At 38.7% G+C, this 12583-nt stretch overlaps 3 protein-coding genes across 6 annotated transcripts in view; all 3 read right to left on the bottom strand.

Moving 5' to 3' along the window:
• LOC6038854 (dynein heavy chain 5, axonemal) overlaps positions 1-8053 on the bottom strand; it is a 26652-nt gene extending 18599 nt beyond the window's left edge. For 2 of the 3 annotated variants that reach the window (XM_038257411.1, XM_038257412.1), the window contains exons 1-5: positions 3145-3434; positions 2788-3086; positions 1194-2673; positions 783-1127; positions 604-723 (exon numbers count right to left, since the gene is read on the bottom strand). In XM_038257411.1, the coding sequence (XP_038113339.1) occupies positions 604-723; positions 783-1127; positions 1194-2673; positions 2788-3086; positions 3145-3306 (2406 nt within the window). In that variant the 5' untranslated portion in view covers positions 3307-3434. Of the gene's footprint in view, positions 1-603; positions 724-782; positions 1128-1193; positions 2674-2787; positions 3087-3144; positions 3435-7920 lie in introns of those variants that run through there. The other variant, XM_038257414.1, reaches the window with a different exon arrangement.
• LOC6054058 (kin of IRRE-like protein 1) overlaps positions 1-12583 on the bottom strand; it is an 807298-nt gene that overhangs the window by 438799 nt on the left and 355916 nt on the right. The gene's annotated exons all lie outside the window — the stretch shown is intronic.
• Positions 3593-12583, bottom strand: part of LOC119766065 (protein TsetseEP-like) — a 27690-nt gene continuing 18699 nt past the window's right edge. The window contains exons 2-3 of the mRNA XM_038250440.1: positions 7860-8222; positions 3593-3647 (exon numbers count right to left, since the gene is read on the bottom strand). Of these exons, the coding sequence (XP_038106368.1) occupies positions 3598-3647; positions 7860-8222 (413 nt within the window). The 3' untranslated portion in view covers positions 3593-3597. The remainder of the gene's footprint in view (positions 3648-7859; positions 8223-12583) is intronic.

The following is a 12583-nucleotide window of genomic DNA, read 5'->3' as shown; positions in this document are numbered from 1 at the left end:
TTTTCGGTTTTGCTAGGAAACTTTTTATGGAAATATGTACTTCTTTTTACTTAAAAGTTATGTACTAAAGACATGAACTGGCAGTACTTAGCAGCTAAACAAGAGCGCTGAAAGAATAAAGAGCTCGTCCGATTCATGAAATTGTGTGGGCTCCAGTGCACTCTCGTCTGACCAGAATAGACTTTGAAAATATTTTGGTAAAATGCTTTTTTTTTTTTTGCTTTTAAAAGGAATAGGCAAATATTTTTAGAAAAGTCAAATTAAATAGAAATTATTATTAAAAGCTGCTCTACTGATTGGTGTACATGGTTTTTTGTAAATTTCAAGGAACACTCCGGATCATCGAGCATCTTCGAGACATAACCGCTTAGAGTGATGGGAATGGGCATATTTCCCCTTAACAGTAATTATTAAACCGACAGAGCTCGATGCATGTCTGCTGTGAACTCAAATCAGGGTCAACAAATTATCGAAACCATCTTGGACAAATTGGGACAGATGTTTTGAAAGACGCAGAACAACAAATAGTAACACAAAATTGGTTTCGATCATTCCCTGAACCCGGAGTCGGACTCCACAGCCCCGCAAGTAAGGCTAACTTACGTTGATGGACTTGAGTCCGGGTTTCATCATAGCCGTCAGTCGAACCAACTGAGGCAGCAGCAGCGGTCGCACTTCTAGCTTTACCTTCTTTATGGTGTTCAAAAACATCTTGATAAGGCTCTGCAAGGATAATGCTGTTTTGTACACTCAGTGGATGAAACTCAATGACCGTGACTTACGTTGAGAGAATCTTGAATGGTATTGAAATGGTTTTGTTTACACAGTAACGTGGCGGCCACGATGGGCAGATCGATCTTCATTTTGGCCATACATTTGCTTTCCCGGATGAGCAACGGAATGGTGGGATGCAAGTTGACAACGAGCCTGTCCCCCTGCAGTGCCAGGATAGGCTGCACCAGACAAGCATCCGCCACGCTAACATCCTGGCTGAGCCAAATTTGCGTCATTTCTTGCTCATACTCTGTTAGTATTATCTTTGCCGAGCCAAATCGATTCTCGATGTCTTTGGTCGATGGGAGGGCCGCCAGCACTGGGTGTGTCGTGACGGTGGTCACCAGCTCAACCTAGGTAGAACGAAATAAAAGTAAGGTGAAACAAGAACTCTTTTGAGGTGCAAGCAAGTTCTGTACCAGATGGTACTCCAGTGAGCGACACCACTTGATACGTCCAGCGATTGGAGGGAAGTTACGCGGCAGCGGTGGATCATCTCGCTGCTTGCGGAATAGCTTCAGGATACGATCGATCTCCTTCTCGCAATACTTGGACACTCGTTGGTACTTTTCGTCCATCGTGCTCAGCGGGATCTTTTCGCTGACTTTCTCGAATCGCACCAGAAAGCGAATTCCCTGCGGGGTCTCCCAGACGCTGTCAAAGTTGTGTTCGATCATCGACGCTATGGTCTCCTTTAGGGTGTCCGTTTTCTGCATGAACACTTGGAAATCGTTGTTGAAGTCCAGGTTCCGTTGGTCCAGATAGTCATATTTTTTCATGATAATTTCGACTCGGGCTTCGTCAAAGGTGTTCATTGCATCTTCAAGGGCCTCGCCTAGAAGCAGACCCTCCAGGCGTCTCTCGAACAGGTGGTTGTAGTCGTCAATCAGACTAAACATGGAGATAATCTTCGACAGGCGGTCGCAGAAGGTGTCAAACTTTCCAAATACGTAATTCTCGGAGAAGGCAAACGGTATCTGATCGGGCAGGAATGGTTGCGACTTGACGGCGTGGTACGTTTCTCGATAGATGTGGTTGAGCTTCAAACAGTTGGTAAGTTTGGTGCGTACCAGGTCCCGATCCTGGGTCCAGATGGTTTCCTTGCCTCGGCATGTGATATACGACTTGCAGGTTTCAATCATCTGATTGGTAATTTTTACCATCAGAGTGGACGTGCGCTCAGAAGTGTTGTAGAATTGCGACACGCTATAAATCAATCGAACAGTTTGGAGAAGACTAACGATCGACTCTTTCATATTGACCGGATCGTCCAGGTAGAGCGAATGACAGCAAGCCTCCATGGCTTGGATAAATTTGGAATTATCGCGGGCTTCATTGTAGCAAAAGGTAATTTTTTTGTCGGTCTCTTTCCATTGCTTCAACACTTTTGAGCCCGACTGCGACAAGCAGTACAACGTCCACTGAACCTCGCGTTCCTGCAAGTGCGACAACAGCTGGGAAAACTGCGCTCCGCGACGCTTCCAGTACTCCAGCTCGTCCTGGGGTCCGCTGGAGTCATTCTCCCGCCGGAGCTGCTCGCTCTCCATCAGGATTTTGGCGATGCCCTTGATCCAGTTGTTGACGCGCTCCTCCAGCTCGGCGCAGATGGACGCACTCTTGGACATCTCGCGCACCTCGGCCAGGGTGTCGACGCGGCACACGATGTTCTTCCCATCATCAAACACGTTAAAATGATTGCAGACCTGCTCGCAAACGCGCAGGGCACTGCAAAATGAGCGCAATCCCGGAAGCAACTGAGACTTGATCAGATTGCAGCTCATGTCTTCATCTTCGGATTCGATGTTGGGATAGGCCAGAGCTTGCATGAACACAAACTCGACGATACGCTCGATTGACGTCACGAGGCCCACCCTGTTGGCGTCGATGTAGCCGCAGTACCTGGAGGTATTGATTACATTAAGAAGTATTTTTTAAAGTTCAAAGTTCATTTTCATGCCCTAAATTTGTAATCCAAACCCACCATCCTCCATCACAAAAAAAAAAACAACTCACAAATCCTTGTGGAAGCCCTCCTCGGGCAACTGTTTCTGGATGTTGATGCGAAACATGTAGATGCAGATTCCGGTGAAGGCGCAGCTCCACCCGTCCGTGATGAACAGCTTGTGGGGCCTGTTGTGGGCGCCACCCGACGCACCCTGCGGCGTTTTCGAAGAACTGGACGCCCCCGCCCGGGACGGTCCCGGCTTGTTGATGTCCCGTTCGGCCGGCATGTCCACCTCGTCTACCTCCTGGTAGAACCACATCAACTTGTTGCGCATGTTCGGCAGGAACAGCTGGTTGATCTCGTCCAGCTGAGATCGAACGATGTTCATGTATCTGCAGCGAACCATCCATAAAATCCGTACTCACCATGTTCCCCTCGAAGATGTGGTCCATGATCTGATGGCGGGGCAGCCCGGTGGCGTCCATCAGCAGCTGGAACGTAAACTCCAGCCGGGGGTCCATCTCACCCCGGCGGGCCTTCCGCTCGCATTCTTCCCGGCGGCGCTGCGAGTCGGGTGATTCCGTCATGGCGGCGGCGGCAAGTTTCAAAAACGAGTTTTCGCGCGTATTTCAAGAATCAAAACGACCATTCGGCGTGGGGCGGAATGGTTTTATTTTTTTAAAATATTTCACGTGATCACACGACGGATGCAAAAAAGATGAAAAAAAGGTAAAAGTTCAAAAAACGTTTAAACTTCCACGTGCAGAATCGGCAAAGTCAGCGGCAGTTTAATGATTTTCTGATTGTTTATTTTTGTACACTATTTACAAAGCACTTTTTGGGCGGTTTTGGTCCATTACTAACTTGTGTAACTATGTTCAGCTTTTCACATGCGCTCTTTGAATGCTTCTGTTCGTGTGGCATTTAGCTGAAATAAACGATTACGGTTGCGTTGTACAAAAAGGATGCAAATGAAATTCAATCCAAAAAATTGAAACCTAATTGATGCCAAAAACAATTCATGCAAAAACTAGTTTCAAACTGGAGGAAAAAAAACAGTTGACGATTAAAAATCTTGATCTAACGAAACACTCTGAAAGGAGAAAGTTTGAAATCAATAGTCAATAGAAGCGCTCACACAGTGCTACCTAACATAATTGTGATTATTTAAACGCTTAATTCTAAAAAATAAACACATTATATTCAAATCTGATTCAAATTTGTCAAATGTGTCGACTCAACTGGTTATGCTAGCAAAAATATGTACATATCAAAATTCCACTAAAAAAAAGATTCAAACATTCCTACTGTACACATTCAAAATTCAACCGTTTTTTAGGTCAGCAACAAAACTTTTTCAAAATATTTTAAGAACATCAGCAAAATCTACAAAAAAAAAAACACTTGTCTCTGGCTTGAAAATTATTGAGAATAGCTTGGTTTCTCGATATTTTAAAGATGACCATTCCTTTGCATGTTTTTTTTTTGTTTTTTTTTTTCAATTAAGAACTGTTATGGCAAGCATTTTTTTATTCGATAAAGTAAATATTGCAAAAAATACCTATTTGGCAGAAAAATATTTACCCTCACCAGGAAGAATCATCATCAAACAAAAATCATTTGACGCTCATCAAGGGAAACAATCTGAATGGAACATGCCTCTGATTGATTTTATTCGAGAAATTTAGGTGCGAATTTCTTTTGCGTGTTTAGCCTCCTCTCTCTTGCGCGGGTGAAGAAAGTTCACAAGCGAAAAAGATTTTTTTGGGATTGTTCCATCAATGATCACTCTAAATTAACTACAAAAACAGTGGAGCTCAATTTGGAAAATATTTGGATTTTTTTTTTTTAATTAATTGCAATCAATTAATTGCAATAAAATTAAGACAATTTGCATCATTAGTTCGTTCATACAAATCTTCATATAATTTTAACAGTTGTGTATACAAAAAGGCTATTAAAATACTAAAAAAATCTATATCTTAAAAACGGATTTTGTGAACAATGTGGTGTCTTCAGCAAAGTTGTAGACATTACTTAGAACTTCTCAAGAAATTTACTAGTTTTTCTTTAATTCGACTGAAACACAAACATTAGACTGCACAAAAAAATTGTTTAGATATGTTATAGATGCAAAAAAAATGCATATTGTTAAAAACTTATTTGGGAGTGTCGCCAAATTTTCAAGAAAATCTTAATTTTTGAAAAATCTGGAAAAAGCTGGAAAACTTTTTTGATTTTATTTTGAGATGTAAAATAAATTTGCATTCAAAATGTTCTTAACATTAAATTTGACATTCACAGAAAAAACTAACTTAATCCACCTATGTGGTTGGAGCCTTCCTCACAACAATGGCTGTACGTACACAAGTTTCATCTATTTTTTAGATCCGGCTTCCAAAAAGTACATCGATATTACTTAAGTGGCCATATCTCGAGACAGGGTTGCCAGATCTTTAATGTTTTGGAATCGTTGGAAAGGTCTTTTGATAACCTAATCAACCATAGGTCGGATGGTGGATCCGGACATAGTTTACATACATTTAAGTGAGATCCGGCTTCAAAAAAGTACATCAATATCACTTAAGAGGCCATATCTCGAGACAGGGTTGCCAGATCTTCAATGTTTTGCACTCGTTGGAAAGGTCTTTTGATAAGTTAACCAACAATAGGTCGGATGGTGGATCCGGACATAGTTTACATACATTTAAGTGAGATCCGGCTTCAAAAAAGTACATCAATATCACTTAAGGGGCCATATCTCGAGACAGGGTTGCCAGATCTTCAATGTTTTGGACTCGTTGGAAAGGTCTTTTGATAACCTAACCAACGATGGGTCGGATGATGGCCCCGGACATTGTTTACATACAGTTAAGTGAGATCCAAATATATGTGAAAACACATTTTTATACATAACTTTTGAACTACTTATCGAAACTTCAATCTGTATAAAACTCAATCTATGGGACCCTAAACCAAGTCGAATGCAACAAGTTCGGGCTAGTTTGTTGGTCACATACATACATACACACACACATACACACACACATACACACAGACATTTGTTCAGTTTTCGATTCTGAGTCGATATGTATACATGAAGGTGGGTCTACGACGTTTTTATACGAAGTTCATTTTTAAAGCAGGATTATAGCCTTACCTCAGTGAGGAAGGCAAAAAGTTGAATTTGGAAAGATTGAAAATTTAGTTTGTTCAATATTACTTTTTTAGTAATTTTACCTAAAAAATGTGTAAAATTTGAACCTGATGAAAATTCACCATTTTCTGGTGTATTACTACACATTTTAAGTCAATAAATTTGTCACAATTCCCTTATGAATATTACCACCATTTTTTGTGTGTGTTGTACACCGTTTTCGTGTAATAGTCAACAATATTTTTTCTCTGAAAATATTTTATTTTCGAAGAGATCAGAAAATTTAATTTTAATTTGTTTAAAAGATATTGAAGATTGAATCGAAAGGCCTCTATCGGTTTTCGAAGTGACAATAACTCTTCAAATATGCGTCCAATTTATAAAATCAAAAATTTTCCATTCCATCGAAAAAACATATTTATATTTTTTATCAACCCTGACATCTGATATGGTAAACCAAAAGTGTGTAAGGGCCTTATTAAATGTTAGGGTAGACCTGAAAATATTTTTTCGAAGGAACGGAACATTTTATTTTAGCTTCATTTTTTATATCGAAAATTGGCCGCATATTTGCTGAGATATTGTCACTTAAAAAATCGACGCTTTTTTGATGACGTATAAAAAATACGTTTTTCAAAATTAAGAGTCTTAAAAAAATGGCAACTCTGCCAAAACTATTTTTTTAATACTTGTGCCTAAGGCTATGAGTCTTAGCTTAAAAGATGTATTTTTTTTTGACAAAGATTATATCACCCAATAATGGTTATTTAAAGCTATTCAATTATTATGTAAAAAGCCTAATTGAAACATGTTTTTTTTTCTGATTCCTGTAGCAATATCTGCCACTTTTCCGAAGACACGACATTTATAAAAACAACGTTCTCAAGATATTTACTGATTTAATATTTTCAAAGCTGCTCTTTTGCTATAAACTGAACAATCAAGTTGTCAAATGGTCTAAGTTATTATTATTTATTTTTTTAGAAAAAAAGCAGTAATTTTTTTGCTTACGTTTGCCCATTTTTGAAAATATATAGTCGAGAAGCAGAATTTTGCACTTCTGAACTTTGTTATGGGGGGAGATTTCCAAAAAAGTGTCCACTTGGTTTGTGGATGGTCCCTACCGAAAATAACAGAATCGAATAGCAACACTTTTCAAAATAAATGCTGAAAAGTTGTACTTTTCAGCACTGAAATGGATGCAGAAAAGTTGAACTTTTCAGTACTCTTTTCGTACTCTTCAAGATTATTTTTAATGAAAAGGTCATTGATAAAATACATGAACATTTGACTTATAACATCACTCAAAGGGTTTTTTCAGGATTGCGAAAAATGTTGTATGGAACTCAAACTTACTCAAACAAACATATCCAACTCGGATAAATGTATGACACGTGTTGAAAAAATCTTCTTTTTGCCATTTGTTGCATAAACTACTAGTAACTCGCTACAAAATTTGTTTTTTTTTCAGCACTACTATTTTAGTTTTGTAGCGAGTCACATTTGCAATCTTCCCGCGCCTCAACATTTATTTTTTGTACGGACAGCAGCAGATATGTTTGGAAAATTCATGAACGTACTAATTATTGAATTTTTATACATATATGGTTATAAAGACAAATATGTTCTTTTTTTAATTTTGGGTATCTGTTGTTTAATATTTCAACTGAACTAATTGTGCGTGTTGCCAAAAATTTAATCACGCTGTATTTCATCATATCTAAATATTACCCAAGATACGCCATTAAATTTTTCTATTATATGAGACAATGCTGATATCAGGAACTGTTAAGCTAGGTAGCATGCAAAAATATCGATTTATCAAAATTCAAACCCTAAAACAAATTGCACTACGCAAAAGAAAAATTCAAGGTCGAGTTATTGCGTCGCAAAAAGAAAACTTGCTGTTGGTACAGTGAAAATGTGCGCAAAAGTTATCAAAATACAATTACACAAAAAGAAAACGCTCTGATCGTACGTTACCTTCTCGAGAAAGGCTTACGAGACGGTCTGCCCTAGCCATTCCCAGGCATTGCGAAATTACCTGCAGCAGATCTTCTTCGGATATTTCCTCCTCCTGTTCTTCCTCCTCTTCGGACTCGTGCTCATGACCTTGGGGATTCTCCTGGTCATGTTCGTCGTCCTCACCTTCTTGATCGTCGTCCAGAATTTCCCCTCCCGAGTCACCCGCAGCTTCGTCGATGGCTATTTCCGGCACTCCGGACGGTTCGGGCTCCGGCTCAGGAGTGGGCTCGGGATCCGCCGACTGCTCAGGTGGCGGTGGTGGTTCCCCCTCCGTTTCCGGCGGTTGACCATCGCCTTCCGGCGGCGGTGGATCTTCTTGAGCTAGATAAATATTGGTTTTCCATATTACATACGTTGTCCAGGTGTGAAGTCCAAAGCTAAAACACGCACTTGACTCTATTGTGAGGGTTTGACACTTTTTAGAAAGAGCACTTCAAAAAGACGTCCTATTTAACGAACAATTGGAACCAAAGTGAAAAATCGAATCCAAATAAACAGTGCCTTGCCGTTTCCATGGGAGCAACAACACACTTGAAACATGTTAACGAGGGGAGACTTGGTTCAAATACATACGATCATGTTGTTTTTAATAATTTTCCAAACAAAGAACCTGATTTTACTTGTTTATACTAAACTAAACTTGAAGGCGGTAGAAAGTCAGAATGTTTTAAAACGACATAATAATATCCTTCTTACCCTTTAGTCCCGTATATTACACTGCTACACAACTATTAAACATCGAAAATAAATTATACAAAAATAAACACTCAAAACTTTCTTGCACAAGAAAATAAAATCATGATTCTGTTTGTGTTATTATTTGAAACAAATAAAAATAATCATTGCATTATTTGTGTGTTCTAGTGTAACGTAAGTCGCATTTCTTGTTTCCAGGGTGACGGATCAACAGTTTCGTCACATTTGTAAACAGTTCACACTGGATGCAACTCGTTGCCATGGTGCCCAACATTGGCGATGCGCAACGCGCAGGAATATCGTTATTGATCAAACTAACATTGGAACGCTGCCCCTAACCGAAGATTCAGCTGATATGCCAAATCAAGTGATATTCGTCAAAAAATCGTCGTCAAAGCAATTTCCCATTAGAATGTGATATTAGCCAATTTGGTTTTTTACATCGGCAGCCAAAACAGTACACTATTAGAGAAATTCAAGTCTTAGAAGATGCTGTCGAACATTTGGGTAAAATGGGACATCTATAGGTAATACGGAAATTAGGGTGGCCAAATTTTAGGATGGCCCAGAATTTTAATTTTTGCTTGATGCCAAAAGGCGCTTGGAAGTCTTCAAAAAAGTTGTAGGTGAAACCATTCCGAACAACTCTAGACATTTTTTTTCAAATGAATGTAATTCAATGTGAATACGCTGAAAAATACCAACAGAAATAATTTTCAGATTTTAAATTTTGTTTTTAATTTTTAAAATTTTAATTTTTACTGTCAAGGTTTCTCTACAATTTTAGACCCCTAAAACTCTGTTTGCTCTTAATTCATCTCGTTCCATAGCTCGCTGTTTTTCTTCGACTACTATAACGCGAGACCCCCCTCCGGGGCCAAACTCACAGAACCCATTACGCCAACATAAATCAGCTCAGCAGGTTGCTTCCAGGGCAACCGCCACAGGCCCGGTCCCTTCAACGTCAATTCAGCCCGAGATCTACTCTATCCCGCCAACTCCAAGGAATTCCGTACACTCTTTTATTAAAAATGACTGCCGGGTGCTTTTTTCATACAACTGCCAGCCAAAAAAACGACAGCCACCAAGATAAGGACTGTCGGGCGCGCGCGACGGGGAATGACATTCATTACGTGGCATGGGAGCAGGAACATAATGGCGGACTTCCTGGCGCAACATCCTTTCAAGCTTTCAAGCCATCAATCCATCCGGACCACGGGCGTAAAAAATAAAGAATAAAGGATGCGGAAGTTGATTCGGATGGGTATCAATGGCGGAAAATGTCTCTCAAAGATTCAAAATATACTGCTTAATTAAAGGGTAATTCTTGAAACAAAAATATCTCCTAGTCCTTTACTGACAATTTTCGCACAAATGTGTTATATGTATTATTTTTCGAAGAGATAATAAAAATTATACAATTTCACAATTTTGTTCCATTTTTCGATGTTTTTTTTAAACTATAATTTTCTTGTTTATTTTTTTTAATGCACTGTATTTTTGCAACGAGGGGTCCAATTTTATGTGTCTATTAGGCAATTTTAAATTATGTGATCTTTTTGAATTTTGAGTTTTTTTCAATCGAAAAACGGATTCTTTATAGTTAAAATTAAACTTTCAGTGACTATATCGTGAAAATGGTGCACTTTATCAAAACATCTGTGAAGCATTTTTCGATTGCAAAATTGATTTCACATTAAAACTGAGGGTAAAATTTCCGTGTACTTATTTTTTCTGAATAGTCAACAATAGCTACACAGCAAAAAAAAAACCGATGATAAAATCGCATTTAAAAGCATGCACATCATCTTAGTAAAAAAGACACTTAATATTACACACTGAATGTAAAATTTTGTGAACATCAGCGAGTATAATCATCATCAAAAGAAAATCATGATGTCCATCAAGAGAAAAAATCCAAAGGGAGCATGCTCTCCTCTATCGCGCACGAAAGATCGGTAAAAGGAATCTGAAAAAGTCATCATCTTGATTATTCGGTGGAATATCTTTTTCACTACTAAACTTGCAAGTGTAACGTCACACGTCGAAAAATGACCAGTCAAATTGTGTAGATGGGCAATGTGTGTACACAAAGTGAAATAAATATTATTAAGTGGTGCTGACAAGGAAATTCACAAAAAAATCATCAGCAGATTGATTTTTTAAAGAGAATTTCGGGCGCGATTTTCTTTTGCGTGATTCGCCTACTCTCACTTTCGCGGGTGAAGGAAGTTCGCAAGCGAAATTGATTGATTTACAATTATTCCATCCTTGTTAAACACATTAAAAAAAGTTGCAGTCGAAGGGATTCAAACCCAGCTCCAACAGTAAGGACTGGCGCGCTAGCCCGCTCGGCAATCAGACCGGTGAAGAATGAAAAGGATCAACCCATGTATGCGCTGGAATTTCGGTCAAGTAGGTTTCCAATACTGATGGACTACATATTTCAGAGTGCTGTGTACAACTTAAAAAAAAAAAAACAAATCAATCAGTAAATTTCTTAAAAAGATTTCCTTCAGATTTTCAAATGTTTACATAGCATTTTTGTGTGAAGGGCTGCCAAAACTGAACGGTGACTTTTATGGGTGTACTAATTATACAAAATGCTATCTTTGAACATAGGGATGGGCTGCACAAAGTTTAAATCCAACCAAGATTCTAGTTTCTATTTTTTTAGGATACTCAAAATGATTTTTTTGTGCTAGAGTTCAGGATTGTGCAAAAACTAGTATTTTTGAAAAGAGAATATATTTAAAAAAAACGATAACTTTGTCAAACAAAATATGCATTTATAAAAATATCGAGTTAACGAATTTTCAGTAAAAGTTTTCAAAAGTTAATGCATTGAAATTTAAAATACTTTATGAAGGTAATGCACCAAAAAATAAATATTTCCGAAACGCTTAGTAAATGTACTACACCATTTTCTTTTTTTAATTCACCTTTTTTAAACGATTCTCGATTTACGCAACATTTTTAAGGCATGACTTAAATTGAGATTATGACTTAAATTAAGAATCTTTGGGATTTCGTAATTTGACGGAGAATTTTCAAAATTTAATAATTATATTTTGTTTAGTTATGTTATTAAAACATTAAAGCATGGTTTTTGAACACCTGGGATGTTCTATTTCATCCGAAACTTCGGGAAACTTTGTGCAGCAGACTAACCTTTCTTAGTCAAACCTCCAAAATTATGACAACGGATCCTACCCAGACTGTTTCAGTGAGTATGGTAGGCTACAGTGCATTGTTGTAACAACTTATTGGGATGATCTGGGTCATCCAAGGACTCTTTAGAGTTAGGATCTGTGGATCTACCGCCGTAACAAGCCAGATGTCGACGGTTTTTTACCCCATAACATTCAGTGATTATGGTAGACTATTTTTTTTTCTGATGTGTTGAGATGTCCTGGGTCATCCAAGGACTCCCTGGAGTAAAGATCTGAGGGTCTAACACCGTAACGAGCAAGAGGTTGACGGGTTTTGACCCCGAGACATACTCGCAAAGCTGCATTGAGTAGTCTACCACACTCAATGAATCTATGCGGCTATGTCCCAGTGTTAAAAACCATCTTGATTTTTACATCGGTAGACCTACAGATTTTAAATCCAGAAAGTCCTTGGGTGACCCAGAGCATCTCAAAACATCATCAAGGTAGTCTACCATACTTACTGAAGCTATGCGGGTATAGTCCGGGGTCAAAATACCTCTATCTCTTGCTTGTTACGGCGGTAGACTCACAGGTCTTAACTCCAGGGAGTCCTTGGATGACCCAGGACATCCCACAAAATCTGCAAAGTAGTCAACCGTCCTCATTGAAGCTATGCGGGTATGTTCGGGGGTCAAAATCCGTCGACATCTGGCTTGTTATAGCGGTAGACCCACAGATTTTAATTCTATGGAATCCTTTGATGATCCAGATCATCCCAATAAGTTGTTACAACAATGCACTGTAGCCTACCACACTCATTGAAGCAGTCTG

This window comes from Culex quinquefasciatus, chromosome 2 (assembly GCF_015732765.1).
Source record: "Culex quinquefasciatus strain JHB chromosome 2, VPISU_Cqui_1.0_pri_paternal, whole genome shotgun sequence".
In the NCBI taxonomy this organism is placed as follows: Eukaryota; Metazoa; Arthropoda; class Insecta; order Diptera; family Culicidae; genus Culex; species Culex quinquefasciatus.
Note: the sequence above shows the minus strand (reverse complement) of the source record. Positions and strands in the feature narration are given on the sequence as shown.